General features: G+C 39.8%; 2 protein-coding genes across 2 annotated transcripts; both read right to left on the bottom strand.

The window, feature by feature from the left end:
* Positions 1-382: 382 nt before the first annotated feature.
* Positions 383-5273, bottom strand: drd5a (dopamine receptor D5a). The gene has a single exon (XM_077574403.1). It carries the CDS (start codon positions 5068-5070, stop codon positions 3691-3693), a length of 1380 nt encoding a protein of 459 aa, XP_077430529.1. The 5' UTR covers positions 5071-5273; the 3' UTR covers positions 383-3690.
* Positions 5274-10896: 5623 nt separating this feature from the next.
* otop1 (otopetrin 1) lies at positions 10897-19691 on the bottom strand. The gene is made up of 7 exons (XM_077573767.1): positions 19257-19691; positions 18024-18412; positions 16451-16587; positions 16270-16328; positions 16065-16195; positions 12970-13865; positions 10897-11540 (listed from the first exon to the last, which is right to left on the bottom strand). The coding sequence occupies exons 2-7, from the start codon at positions 18406-18408 to the stop codon at positions 11370-11372; spliced, it is 1779 nt and encodes a 592-aa protein (XP_077429893.1). The 5' UTR covers positions 18409-18412; positions 19257-19691; the 3' UTR covers positions 10897-11369.
* Between the last annotated feature and the right edge of the window lie 1129 nt (positions 19692-20820).

Raw genomic sequence — 20820 nt, 5'->3', positions numbered from 1 at the left:
ACCTTCATAAAATAGTTTTATAACTCTTCTGATAAAACCGACTTAAAACTAGTTGGATGGTACCGTTATCATGGCCTGAGGGGTCTGTATCATTTTTACTTGCACTAAACAACTTTGAGAAGGATGGTAGGAACATTGCCGCACAAAAAACTACAAATGTGCTACAAATACTTTATTTACAAAGAATCAAAATTTTCTCTTATTTCATTTCATATTTCATGGTACAGGTTTTATAGGGTTAAATAAACATTCGTACTGTATGCACATCGAGGAATGTGAAGATAACGTGTAATAGTGGCGCTTGTCCTGAAACACACACCACTCTCTCGTTCTTTCAGTGAGATAACATTTTATTAAGCAAATAATGACACCGTTCACAGTTTAATATACATTCAGGTCACCTATACAATACAATGATGGAGAAGTGCAGTCATGTAATCATACATCAATGACATCCTGTTGCACTGGCCCAGGGGCCTCGCTTATGTCATCCATTTGACAACAAGCTACTTTGTTTCACTCTGATTTACTGTACAAATTAGCGCCTTGAAATCTTTGGTCGGTTAGGACAGTTTGTTCATCCTAACATCTTTTTTTTTTCATTTAACCTTTATTTAACCTGGTTGGTCCCATTGAGATTAAAAACCTCTTTTTCAAGAGAGACCTGGCCAAGACAGGCAGCAGCAAAAGAACACAAAGTTACAGACATACAGTACAGAGTGGGACTTTTTTTTTTTTTTAATGTACAAAGTACTACATTTTGGATTCAATGATCAATAAAATTGTTCAAACAGCCAAGCTAAAAACATCGACACTGTATGGAAGCTGTTTCCATGTCTTTCAATTTAGATTTAAAAACATTTAAGGACGCTGGTTCTTTGAGCTTTAAGTCATTCAGCAGAATATTCCAGGCTGATGGTGCTAAGTACCCAAAAGCTTTTTTACCAATTTCTGTCCGTACGTTTGGGACAGAGAGCAATAAGAGGTCCCGCAAACGCAATGAATACTGTCCGTTGCTTCTCTGCCTGATAAAAACACAAAAATAGAAGGGAAGCAGCCCAAGAATTGCCTTATAAATAAAGGTGTGCCAGTGAGTTAGTCTGCGGGTCGACGATGCAAGCCATCTGACCCGAGAGTATAACTCACAGTGGTGAATTAGAGCTTTACAATTCGTAATAAACCTCAGGTAAGCATGATATAGAGTATCTATTTGATTGAGACACTGTGCAGAGGCAAGCATATATAAAAGATCACCATAGTCTAAAACTGATTTTTTTTTAAAGATGCAGCGACAAGACACTTTTTTTACATTAAAAGAAAAACAGCTTATTTCTAAAGTAAAAACCCACTTTTAGCTTATGAGCCTTATGAACTTCATGTTTTGATACCAAATGTTCAATATCTCACAAGACACATTCTGCTGCTTCATTTGAATCAGTGATGCAACTTCAAATTTACACACTTTTGTGCAACTGGATAACACATTTCTCCATCAAAGTTTGCAATCAAACTGCAATAAAGTCCCTGTGGTGACCTACAGGAGTCACATGGGGTGGTTACAGGTAAACACTTCAATACTGCATTTTGGCATCATGGAAGTCCATACAACACATTTCATTCTTTGAATGAGCTATAAGGCGCTGAAATGACTGCATTGGATAAACTGTCCGGTTTGCACTTTCTGTAAGGCTATCATCAGTTTTCACACTGAAGGCTCTATTTTCTCAAGGCTCTATTTTCGTGTGTGAGGTGCATTCTAATTTTTGCAGACATAAGCAGCTGGCCTAGTTAAAAAATAAAAATAAAAATAAAAATTGCGCCGTTGTGGGTGTGAACATAGCCAACGTTATGATTTTTAGACTATAATAATAATAATAATAATATGTTCATTTAATTAATTACTACAGTGATTTAAAGGGTTTCATGCATGTTACTGTCATATTGCGATGAGTGAAATACGATGACATCCCGCGCACATATGTCCATGGAGTGCACAGCCTTGATCAAATTCATCAAAACCCCTTTATACTATATGAGCCAATAGTTAGATGTGGTTCCAGCAGTCAGGTGCACTGGGCACATGTCAAAGGAAATGCTAGAATGCTCACCATGACGCAGAGTGGTCTGCCAGATTCCCAAACAGGCTAAATGAATCTTGCACCAGCACGAAAATCAAGATGCGCCAGTTTTTAAGCTCGAGCGCAGCTGCACAATCTACGAATAAAGAGCCCTCAGTGTAAAGACAGGTCTTGGCAATATAACAATATCAAGCAGCACAGGGTATGACTAGGTTGGAGATGTAAAAATTAGGGATGTTTGATACCACTTTTTTCAGTATTAGTATATTAGTATATACTCTTTGAGTACTCATCGATACCAAGTACCGATACCTCTAGTACTTTTGATATCTAACATTTCATTTAACACAATGACAAAAATAAATAAATTGAGAGCAAAGACCTTTCTTTCTGAAGCAGATGATGATTTGCCAATGTGTCAAACTGCTGTAGTATAGCGCCAACTACTGCTGAGGAGGACTTACTTAATGTCAGATTTTGTTTGCCTTACATTGTACTTATTGTATATAGTATTGGTGGCTGATATCGGCAGCCTCCACGTGTATTGATTCCTTAAAATAAGGCTAGTATCAGCACCGATACTGTTACCTGGTATCGGTAATTGCCCATCCCGTGTAAAAATACGCAAAAGTTTGAGGAATACTAAGTTATAAAGTCAGAACCCAGTGAAAAATATTGGATTTATTAATCACCTTTGTCATTTATTTTAAATTTAATTTTTAAAAATAAATTTTTAGTGCTCTTTATAAATATTTCCTCTTTTTGTATTGGTCATACATGAGACAAACCAACAACATTGACGCTTTGAACAAATGATCACAGACTTCACTGGTCATGGATATTAACACCAACAAGTCTTTTTTTTTTTCCAGAACAACATTAAATCACACGTGAGGCAAAGCGGCAGCAGACTGGCATGGTGGGTGCAGACATACGCCCTGCCCCAAGTGTCCATGAGCAAGTCACAGAATTAAGCACTCGGAAAAAAGTATACGATTGTGGCTTTAGGGGTATAGAGTTGTTTCATAAAAAATCACCCAGTCGGTTTAACCAAGCAGATTTGGATTTTAATAAAAAATTGGTGTTTTTGTTGATAGCGATGACACAAGACTAAATCTCAAATTTTAGGTCAATTGGAGAAGGGGTTTTGGAGCTACGGCCAATCAAATTGAGAATTTTTTGACAAAAAGGGGCATGGCAAAAAGAGGTATTGTTGGAAAAAGAATTCAACCAGGATTGCAAATATGCAATAATTTAGAAGATTGGGCATATTTTAGTAACTTCACCTTTTGACCTATAATTTGACCTTGGAATTGACCTTGTGAATCCTGTGACCTTAACAAAAAATTTTCATGAAATGTTATCTCTTACATGTTCTCTAAAACATATAAAATTCTCAGAGTTTTTTTGTTTGTTTGTTTGTTTGTTTGTTTGGTTGTTTGTTTGTTTAGCAGCGATAAGGAGTTAAAGAATCCATACTCTCAGATATTCATGACAGGTAGTATGCATGGATAGCGTGGACCGAGGAGAAGGGACCAACGAAGTGACTACAAGTACACCCAGTAACACATGGTGGGTATGTGTGGAGTGCATGTGTTCGTGAAGCCTGGGTTTAATGTAATCCATTGGGTGTGAATGGCGACATCCTGTCGAGACTGATAACAGCATCGCAGTCCTCCGGGTCACACACGGAGTCGGTGGCGTTGTCATTATTGACAGTAAGCTGTGAAATCCTGTCAAAAGTGTCCTCGCATTCCACTACATTGGGGATCATGTTGACGTAGGCGTTGGCGATCTCCTTGTGGATCATGGTGTCTTGGTTGTAGGACACCAGCTCGTTGCTGATGTTGACGGTTTCCACGGGTGTGTTGGAACAGAAGTAGTGACAGCCCAACAAGCTGGCGAAGGCTTTCCTGAACTCGGCGTTGAATGCGTAAATGATAGGGTTCAAAGACGAGTTGGTCCAGCCGAACCACACAAACACGTCGAAGGTGGTCTCGCTGACGCAAGGCAAGCCCGCGTCCTGGTCTGTGGGCGGCTTATCACAGAAGGGAACTATGCAGTTGAGGACAAAGAAGGGCAACCAGCAACACACAAAAACACCCATAATCACAGAGAGGGTTTTGAACACTTTGGTTTCCCGCTTGATGGAGGTCTTCAAAGTGTTGTGGTGTTGGCACTCGAGTCTGTTTGTCCTGCAACTTTGTGCGTGTTCCGCAGCTCTCTCAAGAGAAGCTATTCTCCTAATTTGAATTTGGGCAATCCGGTATATTCGCGTGTAAGTCACTATCATAATTGCCACAGGGATGTAAAAACTAATCAAAGATGAGGAGATGGCATATTCTCGGCTCAGGCTGGAGTCACAATTCTCTTCCATCTGGCGACCCTGCACAGAGGCGTTGCTTGTCCCGGCCGCGTTGTCCCCGCTGGCTTTGTGCCAGTTGAGCTGGACCGGTATGAATGAAATGAGCACCGATAACGTCCAAGTGATGCTGATCATGACAAACGCAACTCTCTGAGTCATTTTCCTCTCGTAGCGAAAGGGACTGGAGATGGCCCAGTATCTGTCCACACTGATGATGCAAAGGTTGAGGATGGAGGCGGTGGAGCACATAATGTCAAAAGCCACCCAGACGTTACAGAAAGTGCCAAATGGCCAATATCCCGCCACCTCCGCCACAGCCTTCCATGGCATCACCAGCACGGCCACGAACAGATCCGACAGAGCCAGGGACACTATAAAGATGTTGGTCACTTTTGTCCGTAGGTGCCGTGAACGCAGCACCGCGGAGCACACCAAGATGTTCCCCAGCAGGGTCCACAGGATGAGGAGGAAAAGCAAACACCCGGTCACGGCGCGCAAAACCACTCCATCACTCTCGCCGTCGCCCGTCACCTCCGACTCGGTGCCGTTCCGCATGACCTCCCTGAGCGGCACCGGCACGGGGTCGGTCCCCTGCACCGACGAAAGATACTTGGCCGGGTTCTCCATGCGCCTCTTCAAGTGGCCTCACGCGAAAGGACGGCCGCGCTTATTCCCACCGCGGTCTCACCGCATCGTGGAAGAGGGTTCGAAGTGAGCGCCAGGCGCGTGGATGTGCGGCGAGCTCATGTTGCAGCGTCGCCGGACCCGGTACTCTCACCCACCCACTCACTCCCTGCGTGAGAGCGCAAGAAGGGATTCCCACAGTCAGTGCTGCCAACTAAACAATGTCAGGTGCATCACGCCTCTTTTGGGCGTAGTGTATGCGCACTGCGTTAAGAACGGGGTGTGAGAAATCTTGAAACATTTCCAGGGGTTTCGTGTAAAATATGTATCTGGTTCGATAAAGGTTGGGAAACAACACGATAAAAGCTGAGGGGAGCTGTCCATGGTGACGAATTTGACATTGTGCGCTTCTGTGTAATAATTTTAATGTACATCATGTCTGGACAGAAGCTATTGAGTTGGAGAGTGTGTAGTCATTTCTTCTAGCCCTCTCGCTGTGTATAATAGCCTATTGAAAATTTGAATACTTTGAAATTTCTCTTTTAAAAGGAAAGTAAATGAACATTTGTTGTGAAAAGTACTCGTGCTTCATCAGGACATTGCAATCGTTAAGCTGGAGTTGGAATAAAATTACAATTAATAATATTCAACGTTTTTATTCCTGAATTCCATATTTTCGTTCAGTCTGAAGGTACCCTCATTAATGCAAACTACAGCTCACCCCCAAAAATCCCACAAAAAATCAAAACGTGTTATCCTGTATAACCTACCAATTTGAGAACTATAACTCAATGCATAAATATTATCTCAGCCAAGAAGGCACTCTCCAAATTATTTGTAGGAAATGTTTCCAAAAGTTAGCTAACCTTGAGATACTTTCAAACAACTTAGAGGAGGGAGGTGTGACCATGCATGCATGGCTCCAGGAGCAATCAATTACTTTTTGGCCAATACACTAAAACACAGAGCTGTTTCACAGTGTGCTTCTCTGTGTGGTTCATTAAATCTTGGATGCATGTTTCCAAAAAAGACGTCATTTGTGAAGACTAATAACATTTTCCCTCGAATTATTCCAATTTTTAATGAGATGTGTAAAAAACTATATATTTGCAGGGACGTACAAAGGGTGAGACTGACGAGGCTGGGGCCCTGGGCCCTGGGGGTGTGTGTGTGTGTGTGGGGGGGGGGGGGGGGTTTGTCTGACCACACATCACACACCTCATTCATACCCCCCTCGATGGTGTGCATTTGAGGAAAATTCAATAAAAAATTTACCATGAACTGCAAAGGAAAGAATCCCACAGTCAGTCCACCTCACTTACCACTGTCAGGTGCACCACACTTCCTTTGTGTGATGTGTTACACATTGCGTTAAAAAAGGTCTGCGAGGAAGCCTGCAACATTTCCTAGGGTTTCTCAACCAAAAAAAACACTTCATTCCATAACAGAGGCTTATTCTTACTTGTGGTGAGTGTTTAACCCCTCCAGCATGTATCACCATTCACCACACAACCCTGCAGTGACAGGAGTGATAGTATCGTGTAGGAGTGCAAAAGGTAATAACAAAAGTAAACAATAATACAATGGGGCACAATATACACTTGGCAGTGATGAGAACATTCAGGAATAGAGCACACATCAGTGATTCACAAACATTAATGTGCCATGTGAGAGCATCAGGTGTGCCACAGGAAATCAAATTTCCCATAGTTGGTATGAATGTGTTATTTATTAACCGCAAATTATTTACTGCATCTACCTCTGCCAGTAACGATAGCTCTCCAGCCTCAACAACAGGCAGTACAATTAAATGGTCTTCCATGATGACAGAAGGTTCAATTAAACTATTGGGTCCTGATTCTGCACGAAGTTAATTTGCAAGTAAATTGAAATGAGATCATCATTATTTCAGTATCGGTCATCCTAATTGGAGGATATTTTCTGCCCCTAACCCGCTTTATATTTCAAATAATCCAGACACAAAATACAAAAACATGAATTAGCCAACAGCTGTCCTGCAGTAAAAGTGATCCCTAAATATTGTCTAAAATACCAAAACATTTATTTTTCATCTTGTCCCTCTTGGTGACTAACGCAAATGAAATACATTTTAAATAACATTTCTCTTGATATGATTTTGTCTTGCCTAATTGTTTGAAAAACTTGTTTTACAATATTATTGATGCTCTGAAGTTGTGTCGCTCAACATAAAAAAATAAAAAATAAAATCGTTTTTGCCATCAAGGGGAAGAGGGGAAAAAAGGTGAGCTGCATGACTTAGCAGAAATCACATAATCAAGCTAGTGTTCTGACCATGTGTAGACCTAATGTAAGAAAGACATTATCCAAGTTTGTCTTTATTCCATAGCTATACTTGTTCTTGACCAATTGGCATTTGAGTGAACACAGGAATGTATTCTAAGCAAAAACTCTAACATTAGCATTGATTTGCAACTTTGTTACTGTATTTAGATCAGGGCTGGACTGACACACACTTACACACACACAAAGAAACATGGCATTTTGACTTAGACCTGCCCACCTGCCATCAATAGTAAAACTCAAGCGTCCCCAATCCGGGTCCTCGAAGGCCGGAGACCTGCAGGTTTTACATGTTTCCATACTCAACACACCTAATTCCTATAATCAGTTCATGAGCAAGCTCTGCAGAAGCCTGATAACGATCCTGATATTTAGAATCAGGTGAGTAGGAGGACGGAAACATCTAAAACCTGCAGGACTCCAGCCCTCGAGGACCAGGATTGGGGAAGCCTGCTGTAAATGGATTAATGGACTGCTTCCTCTAATTGTGGGCCGCCTCGTGAGGGTAAAATGGAGGAAAATAATAGCCCAATTAAATAGCAACGCATTGACCTCTAAAGACACCAGCCCACCAGACATTTGCCCTGAATGCCAGATGGCCAGTCCAGCCCTGATTTAGATTAATTCTAAAACTAAGTCATGAAATCTAACTTTAATTGATATGGCTTTATTCTGCAATATCTTTTAAATATTTGTTCTTTGGGGGTCTGGTTGTGCCAAAAAGCAAAATACATGACATGACTAATAAAATATTTTATATAAAAAATAAAAATAAATAAATAAGTGAATCGTTTATAGTTGCACTATAGTCAAATCATATAATATATATTTTTCCTCATAAAAAATGAAAACTAAGCATATAATTTGCCATCCATCCATTTCCAGAAACGCTTATTCGTTTCGTTTGTTTTCCATTTTTTAAGTTGGTGCCTAAATTTTCCACAAATTTTGTATTGACCTGCATATATTTGAGACATTTGTGTTTGCTGGTGTGTTGTGAGACTTTTTTATATTCATTGTAAAATACTTTGTATGTGCCTTGGTCCCATAAAGGTTGGGAAACAAAATACACGAAGAGACCAGTAGAGAACTGTCCATGGTGTTGAATTTGACATTGCGCTTACTTGTGCCACACAGCAAAAACTTCATATCCATGAGAGGAAAGTTTCAATTTAATGCTCAGTGTCTGGATGGAGGCCAAACAGGCAAAACTTTTTTTTTCTTGCGCCACACCTGCAGGTTGAGTCACATTCACACTCCTATAGTGGACAAGCAATAACGCCCTGCGTCGTATGTGTGCGTCTGCGCCAAGGCAGCAGCCAAGTTACCGGCTTGCTTTAGGCACGTCACTGCTATTTTTAGAGCCGTCTGCGTGCCTGTCAAATCGGTCTGACACTACGTCAAAATAATCCCCCGGACACCCAATGCCAAATTCTCTGGAGTAACCTAATCTCGGAAGCCATGTCAGGCAGTGCGATACACATTTTAGTCAAACATGGTCAGACCTAAGTAAATATGTGAATTATAGAGGTAGTGAATGAAATTTTAAAGTCACAGTGAAGTAATTTACAAAACGTTAAGCCTGCTGTTTTGTTCTTAATTACAGTTAGGCTACATTACCATTTCAATTATATATTGTTTTTCGATTATCTTTCCATTTGTATTGTATATAAACGTCTGTATTCCTACAGATTATCAATACCATTAAATTTTGGCATTGAGGAAAAGGCATTGTTAAAAAAACAAACAAACATACATACACATCAAGTAGGCTATATTGGCACTGAAAAATACTGCATTGCAAAATAAAATGTTTTTACTTGTTTGGGGGTTATTATGTTTGTTTGTTTTCTCCAATGCAGTGCCAAAAACTTTTACAGCAGTGTTTTGGTTCGTCATGATCGGCATCTGCTTCCAATTGCACGTTTTATTTGCATGCAGCACTACTCAGTATTTAGGTGGACCAATTGAACGGCAACTAACAATTGTGAATTAGTGGCGACATCGTGTGGTGGTTTTGTTTACTGGACAGAGACCGAAGAAATACAGTCCACTCCAAATGTATTGGAACGGCAAGGTCAGTTTCTGTTTTTGTTGTCCTATATATTGAAGACTTTTGGATTTCAGATATTTTGATCTTCACTATCCAGTACAACAAAAAACAAAGGAATTAAATGACAATGCCTCTGGGGGGGGGGGCTTAAGTCTGTGAGTCTGAGTCGACAACACAACAACAGATTTGAGAACCTTTATGAACAAACACTATTTATTTTATCACTACTGTACAAACAATTTTATTTGAGCACCAGTTCATGTGATTTTCACATAAATCATGTCTCAGTCAATGTTGGAATCATGATTTTGATTATAAATATGTACAGAGATGATATACAAGCAATATTTTCCATGAAAAAAATAGAGAGTTTATGTTGGCACTTACTGAGATGATGGTATGTAGCACCTGAGTGAGATTTTTTCCGGACATTAATTAATCTATTTTTATGTACTGTACAGTATATCACAAAAGTGTGTTACTCCACAAATTCCTAGATATCCTTGAGCAAGGCACTGAACCCCCATCAGTTTATGAATTAACAAATTGTTGTCAGCATACCACATAATAAGCCTGAACCTATTCTCATTCTGGAGTTTAGAAAACAATAACTAACAAGGATTTTGTTATGTTACAAATTTTCACCTGACAAGCACCAGATGTGAACAATATTCAACATGTTTACTCCTCATCAGAACATAAATTCCATGTTTCCATTCAGTTTAGAGAGTATTATACAGTGCACCGCTAATTATGATACATTGGGATACAATGTACAATAACACCAAAAAGCAAAACAGTGCTATGCTGGAACATTTTGAGAACTATAGTTTGAAGTATAGGGCGGCACGGTGAATGACTGGTTAGCACATCCGCCTCCCAGTGCAGAGGACGTGAGATCAAGTCCGGGCTTGGGCCTTCCTGGGTGGAGTTTGCATGTTCTCCCCGTGCTTGCGTGGGTTTTCTCCGGGTACTCCGGTTTCCTCCCACATTCCAAAGACATGCATGGCAGGTTAATTGAACACTCCAGATTGTCCATAGGTGTGATTGTGCCCTGCGATTGTCTGGCAACCAGTTCAGGGTGTACCCCCGCCTACTGCCTGAAGCCAGCTGGGATAGGCTCCAGTGACCCTTGTGAGGACAAGCGCTTAAGAAAATGGATGGATGGATGGATAGTTTGATGCATAAATGTTATCTCAGTCAAGAAGGCACTTAAATCTTGCTGGAAGCTTTTCATTTGCCAAGGACACGTAGTTACTCAGATACTATAATATTCATATATCAAATGGTGTCAAAAGTTTTGGAACACCTTGCACATGGTACTGAGTTGAGATTTGACCTTTGCGCCACAAAACTATATGGAACTTCTACCATAAATGAGAACATCATCCATAAATAATATGCACATTTGAAATGCATATCAGCTACAAGTCAAAGTGTGCACATTTGCACATTCCGGTTTCCTCCCACATTCCAAAGACATGCATGGCAGGTTAATGGAACACTCCAGATTGTCCATAGGTGTGATAAAATAGTGCTATGAGACAATTTTTTTGGTATGTTGACTTGAGAATACAATCAGGTGTACATAGTGTGTGGCAACATAACAAAACAAGCATATTTGTAAATTTAAGTATGAGACAATTTTTTTGGTATGTTGACTTGAGAATACAATCAGGTGTACATAGTGTGTGGCAACATAACAAAACAAGCATATTTGTAAATTTAAGTAGTAGTAGTTAAAAACTGCATATTATGCAAAGACACAGATTAATATGTTGGAATTGTTCATCCTTAGGAATATGCCGTATGTTTTGTTTGTTGTCACGGGTACTTTGAAGTCTGGTGAATGTGTGAGACATGCTGGGAAACACTCAAGAGAGCACTGGCAAGTATTATTGTACATTGTGTAACTTCTGCTTTTGGGTCAGACTCGGCGGAAGACCTCAAAAAGAGAAGCGACCGAATGCATGCGGTAGAAAAGGTTTAAAGGAACCGCAAAATTGAGAGTTGCAGTCCATATGCTGAAGCCGAAGGCCTCCTGTTCCAACCCATTTTCGTACTGTGGCCGACAGCCAAAGGCGGGGAGGATCCACAGCTGAAAGAAAAAAAAGCAGACATTTCTTTAGTAACCAGCTCTTAATGCTATAGAAAGCATAAAGAAATTATTTCTTTCTTCATTTAGCCCACCCAATTTAGAACAATCAAGACTGCTTGTCCTTGTGTAAAACATAAAGTGAAAGCATCAACTCTGGTTGTAATGGACACCTTGGCAAAAAAAAAGCCTTTTTTTTTTTAGTTCAGGAAATAGTTAAAAGGAACAGTAAGGAAGATCTATAGTTTGCCAGTGAGCTGGAAAACAAAGAAACCCTTTCAGTGAGATAAAGCTCAACATAGGAAATTTGATATCTTGGCTGTCAGATAGCATCAAACTTCACCATAAGCGTGCTGACTCATCTATTCTTCTAGAGCTTCATTCACATTGTAGTATAAAAATGTCAGTTCACCAACGATCAACGACACCAAAGTCAACCAACAACTGTGCTGACAGTGGAGATATTTGTTACCATTTGGCAGAGCTAGCTGGTTTCCTTCATCATTTTTTTTGCATATTTTATTGGCAATTTTTTTTTTTGGCAGACTTTTTTAAACCTGTTATTTGCATAACACAAGTATTGCTTTGGCAAATATGTGAGTTTTCAGCAAATAACAGAGGTTGAAAAAAAAAGTTGAAGTAAATTGAGGAATTTTATTTAGACAACATACCATCAGGGGGGAAAATGTTTACTGGTGAAATTGACTCTGAAATTAGAGATGGACTATATTTTTTCATGGCTGATACTGATTATTAGTACTCAAGGAGGCCAACAAGCGATTTTTGGAGCTGATATTCATTTTTAGTAAAAGGGAAAACATTTGTGTGAAAAATGTTTTTGTTTTTTTTAACCTAACCCCAACTCTTCACTTGGTTGAAATGTCTTAATATGTATGTTAATGGCATTACTTTTCATATTTGTATCTTAAACTAAGCCACTTTTTTTTATGTATGTATTTTTTACTTATTATATTTTAGTATTTTATTGACTTTTTTTATGGTTGGTTTTACTAGATTTTATTTGTATGATAGTGCATCAATCTCAATGTGCAGCACTTTAGAAACGCTTGTTTATCAAATGTGCTATAGAAATAAAGTAGATTGGATTGGATAAAATGCTAACAAAAAGTTCAGGGAGCGCCAAGGGTCATCAGCATGTCTTAAAATGCTAAATGAAAACGTAAGCAAGTTAATAGCTCCTAAGTTTCTACAGTGAATAAAAATGTCCAAAAATGTCAAAATAACTGAAGTGTGAAAATTTTAAATAAATAAATCCATGGAGCTCAGTCGTATTGGCTGTCAGAATTCTTTTTTTTAACAAAAGGTTGATGCCAATATTCGTCAAAATGCCAAATATTATCCCCAATAATGGGCCCAGCCAATAATCAGTTCATCCCTAACTGAAATATGCCGGCAGGTCTGAAGTGCTTACCGAGATGTTGCACATAATCAAGAAGACAGCGATATTCTTCAGGATTTGCCTCTTGATATTTGGAGCGTTGGCCACTTGGTTTCCAAAAGGCTTCGGCACTTCGGATAATTTGTACATCTGTCCGCTCTCTTCCTGCTCGTTCTCCATGGCGACACAAGCCCTGTCAGGTGTGTCGTAGGCTCGGTTGAAGAGGCCATTGTAAGGTGGGGCCAAAGAGGAAGTCACTGAGTAGATTTCAGGTGAAGCCACTAATTCGGCGTCACCCCGCCCGGCGTCATCCTGCCGGCGGTAGAGGGATTCTATGATGAAGAGGTTCTGGATGCACTTCTCTAATACAACAAGCAGAGAATAGATCAAATTGGTCCAGCGATAAGGGGGACTGCTGTTGGCTCCCAGCACGGCTACTATGCTGCACCAGGACATGAACCAGGAGCCAATAGATGATCCAAAAAGCAGCTCTGTGTCCAGCTGCCTTGATGGGTTCTTTGAAGTGTCTGGTGCCATGTGATCTGCTCGGTAAATGAGCAAACCTGAAGCACAGGCAGAGCACATAAACACCAGCATTATGATGCCGTAGATGTAGAACATGGAAATGGCTGACCGCCGCGTTTGAGCAGAACCCTCCATGTGTGTTATGTAAACCACCAGAATGCCGATGGTACTGGCAAGGGCAACTAGACCCAGAATGGGGCCCAAGGTCAACCCTTGGGTTTTAGTGGCTAGTCGTTTTTGATTTGAAGAAAGGTCAATGGTCCTTCCAATGTTCTTCCACATGACAAAGAGCATGGCGGAGACAAAGATGTGATATTCAATGTTGAAGGGATAAAGATAGTAGAGGCTGCTGGAGAACATGGAACAAGTGCTGGTGGTGCAGTTACAGTGAGGCTCGGTGTGAACTGAAAAGTAAAAAACACACAAAATGGTTTCAGGATAACTACACAGCAGTATTATACACATAATATAATAATTAACAAAATCATCTTTACTTATTCACTCATAAACATGGGTTTTGCTAGGATTTTGTAAAAAAGTAATGCAAGCATGGAACTTATGTAAACAATACTGCGATTGCAGCAGTACAATTTACAGAGAGATCATGTAAGGTAATTCCAAAGCAATTAGGCAAAATATTAAATATTAAAATAGTTTCAGTCTAGCATGTAGGCTGTTTATGGATGTGTTACAGGATTCAATGTTGTTTGTTGGGAGTATGTCATGACTCAGTTAACGCCTACAACTTATCACAGTCTTTATCAACTGTGAGTTGATGCTACCATAACATTACTACCTCAGCAGAGCCAGAAATTTCTTTCCATTTCTCTTTATTAACTCATTCACTCACAGCCATTTTCACTGAAGCAACCCCCATCGCTACCGCTATTTTACTGGATTTTGACAAGAATATTGTGTTCTACTGCTACAAAAACATGGAACCAACCAAAAGAAAGATTAGAGTCTCTTCTTTCATCAGGAACAAAGTATATTTGTATCTGTTTCTGTTTTGCAGAAATTAGCATTATAATATAGCTAAGTTTTATCAATATTCACATTCCTGGTATAAACACTGACAAAAATAGCTTTTTGCAACATGGCTGATCTCTTATACTCTGCTGCCATCTGCTGGCCGTTTTTGTAATAACTACCATTGCTTTAAACCACCTCTTCATGTCAGAAGCTGCTTCAAAGCCTTCTGTATGCTGCTGCATAAAAAAACATTTAAAAAATGTGTAAATAGGTTTTTGGGAGTGAAGGACAAAGTATTAAAAAACGTCTTTACACATTTTTGGGTTTGTATGAGTTGAAATAATGAAAAAAGGACAAGTTTATTTAAGAAACTAATTTGATGAGAGCACAGTACGGAATTGTGCTTGATTTTAATATAATCAGAGAGAAGAAGATTTTAATGACATTAAAATAACCTAAATTCCCCCTTTGACTATGTTCACATGCAGTCAATATTCGGGTTAAGGTCCAAATTCTAGTTTCTTAAACATTCGGGGTAACCCGCTCACGTACGTGAGCGAACATTTCCACCCGCATACATATCCCAATTTAATACAATCGCACGCCATTACACTAATAATTTTAATTGTCATTTCCACTTTTAACTTTGTACAGTGCAAAAAAGACACTATATTTTTATGTAATTCACCACACTAATAAAGTCGTCGAGTTCCTCCTCGCTCCAAAGTGGCATTTACGCCATAGAGAGAAAATAACATGAAAACGCAGCAGAGAATCGATGTATTCAAGTTAGGCTCGTTTAGCGAGTAGCAACATAAGATGGCTGCTGCACATACAAGTACTTCAGACCATGATTCCTTGTGAATAGAGCATGTGCAGAACAACAACCAAAATTCAATTCAAAGGAGTTACCTCAATCTTATTCAGTTTTTTTAAACAAACAAACAAGCTCATATTTGGGTTTTTGTGCATTACCATGGCCTTTCAAAACCCAAATATTACCCAAATATTTGGGTTTTGAAAGGGTTATTGACTGCATGTAAACAGTCCATGACTAATACTCCCACAAAGTTCCTTGATTCATTTGCTCCACACAAACTTTAACCTAACCTTACCTTAACACTACCCTGCTATGTTGTACCTCTGCTCTCTTACGATCCTCTTCACAAACTCAGCAATGTATCCCCACCTACCTCAAACCCCCTCCTCCCAGAGTCACCACTACAGGCCTGCACCCTTTAATTAAAAAAGGAACCGTCAGGGTGCAGCCATCCTGACAGTCAGCCGGATATGAGGAGTACCACCTAAACCCTACAACCCTCGGCTTAGATGTATCAGTTACTGTAATTGCAGCACCCTTGGGAGTAAGCAGCCTGGGATAAAGCCGTGTGAGGTCAAGCGGGGGGGTTGTCAAGGAGGGTGGCGGTGGCCGAAGTGTGTCGAAAAAGCCTAGGGAGGGAAACCTAATCAAGAGAATTTGGACACGAAAAAGACCTGCCGGGCTGGCGAGCTCACCTGCCTTCCCCTCGCTAACCCTTCCCCCCTTCCTTTTTTCTTACATCCATTGAGGCATACTCTCAATTGAACTATTGTACTGTTCATCCATGTACAAGCCAACAATCAACCCGTACCTATAGTGAGGTTTCCATAGCCCAAGGCGGAGAGCCTTCTTTTATGGTTGTTCAAGAAGTGCTCAGCTTCTGACATCACACCATTGGACCAGAGGAGGAGGTTGGTAAAGACTGCATGGATGACACCAAATCTGAAAACAAGGTTCATGTCAAGTATGCTCGCATTTTAAGATAAGATGATTTTGGTACAGTACAATCCACATACCTCTCTAATGTTTCAAAGCTCTTGATGACATCCTTGATGTGAAACCAGAGAAAGTGCACCTAATCACAACAACATAACGCAATTACAGATGAAATGCTAACAAAATATTAACAAAACTACCCAAATCATTCAATTGTCACACAAACAATGCTCTATAAACTAACTCACACTTAAAACTTACCTGTGCTATGGTGTGACTTGCATGGATGACAGGATACACCCCAAGAATAGCCGACACACAAGACTGATATCCAACATAATATCCAATTCGGAACACGTCCATAATCATTGAGAGGAATGCAAGAAGAGTCAAACCACCTATGGGGAAATCAGAAATGAAGGTAGAGTCACATGCATCTGCAGTCAGTACATACACATCCAAACTTTTAATAATACCGCACATAAGTTCATATCAGTGTCTTATACTTAAATATTAATAGTAGAAATAGTCATAAAGAAAATAACTGTATTTTGCGGTGACAATTGCGACTCAACATGTTATACGTGAAGTAAACCGTGAACACTTGGTTGAAAAACATGCACACTTTGAGCTATATGAAAACATCATTACATATTCAAACTATAAAAAGAAGAATTTAGAATGTTTTGCTTTACTTAGTTACATTGTAGACAAAATATTATCAATACCTTTCAGGATGAGAGATCATTTCTACCAGTGGTAACAGCAAAATATAAAAATATTTTGTCACTGTACTTACAGTAAGTAGAGTTTTCAGGTATCTACTTTACATGCGTATTTATTTTTTTATGATTTATTTGTATTTTTTTTCCATTTGTACTCCCAGTCCCAACATTTGAAAACAGTACAGCAGTGTTTCTCAACCCTGGTCCTTGTGGCACACTATCCAGCCTGTTTTCTATGGCTCCATATTCCAACGCAGCTGATTCCAATGACAGCTCATCAGCAAGCCCTGGAGAAGCCTGATAACGATCCTCAGCTGCGTTGGAATAGGGAAACATGAAAAACAGGCTGGATAGTGTGCCCAAAGGACCAATGTTGAGAAACACTGCAGTACAGTACTCTATACATTTTACTTCTGACTTCAACAAAGTAGGTTTGTTACTTTTGTCAACCTCCGCAAACAATAACACAAAGTGTTAAAAATTAGCACAGTAATTGGAAAGTGGTTAAGTCAACCATGGGTGAGATCTTGATTGATTGAGATCTTGGGGTCTTATAAGGTAGAAAAAACAGGGAGTGCAGCGACAAAGTGGAATGTCAACCAGGAGCATTAACGACCTTATTTATGGAAATTTTTTGATGCTGTTTGCTATAAAAATGAATTATGGTTCTCTTATTCAAAAATTCTGCCTCTAATCGGAATAGAAAAAAAATGCACATTAGCCAATTTAGTTGTTTATTGTTATAACCGACAACATCAAATAATTATTTAGAATAAAGCAATGGCTGGGGAATATCTTGCTACTTGGTTAGTTTTCCTCCATGTCACTGCTGTCCGTTTTTCTCCCATCTAAATCCCCAAGATCTCAATCAATCAAGATATTAACCCCAGTTGACTTTTGATTTCTCTCATTGAGTCTTTATGTTGCGTTGTCATCCGTGGAAGTTGAAAAAAAGTAACCAACTCATTTTGACAAAGGAGTTGAAATGTGCTCAAATGTAGGCAGTAAAATAAGATGTTTAAGGAGCTTACAGATACCTGACCAAGACCAGCTGAAGCTTCATACAAGTAGGCCTATTCAGTGTTGACATATCCTGTTGCAAAACTCACCTCTGATCCAACATGTGGTGGCATGGACATCCTTCTCAGTGCGCGTCTTCTTGTGTCTGCCCCGCACCAGCATGTACCACAGCATCCAGACGAGCTGGAGGATCATGAGGCAGGTGACGAAGGACAACAGGTGGTCTTCCTTGACAGAAGGGCTGTGGTGGGCCAGGGCCAGCATGAGTGCTGCTCCAATCAACAGCACATTGGTCCCATATTGTCCACTCAGGATCTCTGCGTTCTTCCTGGGGTAATCTTCAGCCAAATTCAGCTTCAGCTTAGTCCAAATTTTTTTTTCGTTCTCCGAGCTGGAGGATGACGATGAGCTGTTGCAGTATTTGTTCAGACACATGACATCCAAGCTGTTATGCTCCACCATAGTGGGAGACATGGCTCTATAGAGTGTGGGGAAACGTGGAGTCAACACACTTGTGTCTGGGGGCTACCAGGTGCAGTCTTGTAATGGGACAGAGTACAAATACTTTGTTACAATAATTAAGTACAACTATGTATTTATATTCCTGGCAACTTTCACTTTTACTCCACTACATTTCCTAAGTAAAATGTTTACTTTTACTCTGATACAATCTTCATTACTCGTTACCACAAAATAAAATCCCAAATCCTGTTTAAGTAACGCAGAATACTACCTGTCCAATGAGACATACAATAGGCTACAAAGTGATGGAATTTAAGATATAAGCACCTCCTGCCTGCGTTGCTGGTCACACATTTCCAGCAGCAGATGCTGACATCTAATCAGTTATCATGAGCTTGTTCAGGGCATATGGGGCATATGGGTCAATGAGGGCCAGGCTAACGTGCACTAGCTAACTTCGCTCATTAACCTGCAGCATATCTTTAACTATAGCACTGATGTAAGATAAAGAAATAAAAAATGTCATCAAAATATAAATAAAATTATAAGCACTACCTTTATTTTTTAATGACTTTTATATGCACTTCTGAGACGCTATAAGTACAACAAATATTAGCTGTTAATATTTTTTACTCAAAGGTGACCTTAACTTTTTTCAAAGTTACTTTCTGTTAAAGATTTGAGTAGTTTTACTCAAGTATCGCTTACAGATACTTTATACAAGACTGAAGGTAGCACTCAAAAAACGCTCGTTCAGCGGCCACTTTCAATGACCATCTTACAAAATCAAAGTATTTCCCCGCGGGTAACGGGAGCATGTCATTCATTAAACAACAACAAATAAAACCAATAACTTTAACCTTTGTCGAACCCTGATCACAAATAATTATCCCCAATGTAAAAGTTCGAATGATGTCCACGTCCAGCTATTCATTGCCTCCGAGTGTGCTGCACTCTTCATTCCCATGTGGCGATCAGATGTTAAACGGCGCCGTTATCACGAGGTGAAGAACAAGTACGAGTTCCAAAAGACAACAACAAAATGCTAAGACGTCGTCCAGCTCCGGTTGCATGCGAGCCTGTGATGGTCATGGTGGTCGACCGCAAGGCTTCAAGATAAGGAGCGTGGGGGGTGGGGGGTTAGGATCATATGGACAGATTCACAGTAGACATGTACTAGTGGATGTCCGAGGGGAAAAAGGTATTTGACGTCAGCGGGGTGGGGTTAGGTGGGGTTAATTTGCCTAACAATAGAAGGGGATGTAGTGATTAATGGTGTGTAGTTTAGTGGGACGTTCATGAGATCCCTTTTAATCAATCATTGTACTCCTTTTCTGGAATTACGAGACATGTGATTTTCAAATAAGCGAATATATGCAGTCAACTTTGCCGTTTTTTTCAGCAATAAATAATAGACCACTACGCGTGTAATCTTGTTTCCATGTAGCTTACCCCCAGGTGACTCAATTTAATCATTAACAATAACCATCAGGGTTGGGGGAGAGGCTACATTCTATTATTGTCTGCTAACTTTAATGAACCACTGATTGTCTGAACATGTTGATGACATTTTCAAATGATTAGATTAGCTCGTTTGTATTCAAGCTTTCAAGTCCATCGCACAGTAGCATAAAAACTGCAATACCAATTTAAAAAAAAGTTAGGTTAGGTGTAACATTTAAAGTAGCACAAAGGCATTTTCCAATCTTAATAAAATATTTTCATACTCTTCTGATGAAACAGACCATGGCCTGAGGGGGTCTGTATCATTTTTACTGGCACTAAGCAACTTTGAAGAGGATGGTAGGAATGCTGCCACATAAAAACATTTGCTGAATGCTTTATGGCATACGTTACCTCCCCCTTTCCCCATTCGTTTGAATGTTGACACACGATTAATGCATTCATGGCAGAAGCTGCAAAATAACTAAACAGTTTTGTTTGAGGAGACAAAAAAGAAAAATGAAAGATACCCGGATGAAAGGACAGTCAAGGATCAACATTGGTCCAGCTTTCACTCGCTGGTGTGAGCTAAAAAAACGACGCAAAGCGCTTGTCCTCATGGGAAATGTGGTCTTCCTTCAGGCATAACATTACCGCTTTTGTCCATATGGCGCCGCCATAATCAACGTACACTGAAAGTTCCTTAGTGTTGCTTTAAAGCAAAGTGGCTGGTGAAATTAAAAGTCAGGCGTGCGCTTAATACAATAACGATAGCTCCAAGTTAATTTAGTGTTGTCTGAAACCAGTCGCTATCAGTGGTCACACTTTTTAGCCCAGTTCCAAGCTGACAACACAATCTGTAGGCCTAGGCCTTACCGTACCGTCTTGCAATAGTCTTGTGGTTGTAGTTGGTAATGGTGTAAAATCATATATCGCATTTTAATGGAAAAAATATCTGCCTCAAATAAAAACCAAATATCA

Source organism: Vanacampus margaritifer, chromosome 8, assembly GCF_051991255.1.
Source record: "Vanacampus margaritifer isolate UIUO_Vmar chromosome 8, RoL_Vmar_1.0, whole genome shotgun sequence".
NCBI lineage: Eukaryota > Metazoa > Chordata > Actinopteri > Syngnathiformes > Syngnathidae > Vanacampus > Vanacampus margaritifer.
The sequence above is the reverse complement of the archived record's forward strand: the minus strand, read 5'-3'. Positions and strand labels throughout refer to the sequence as shown.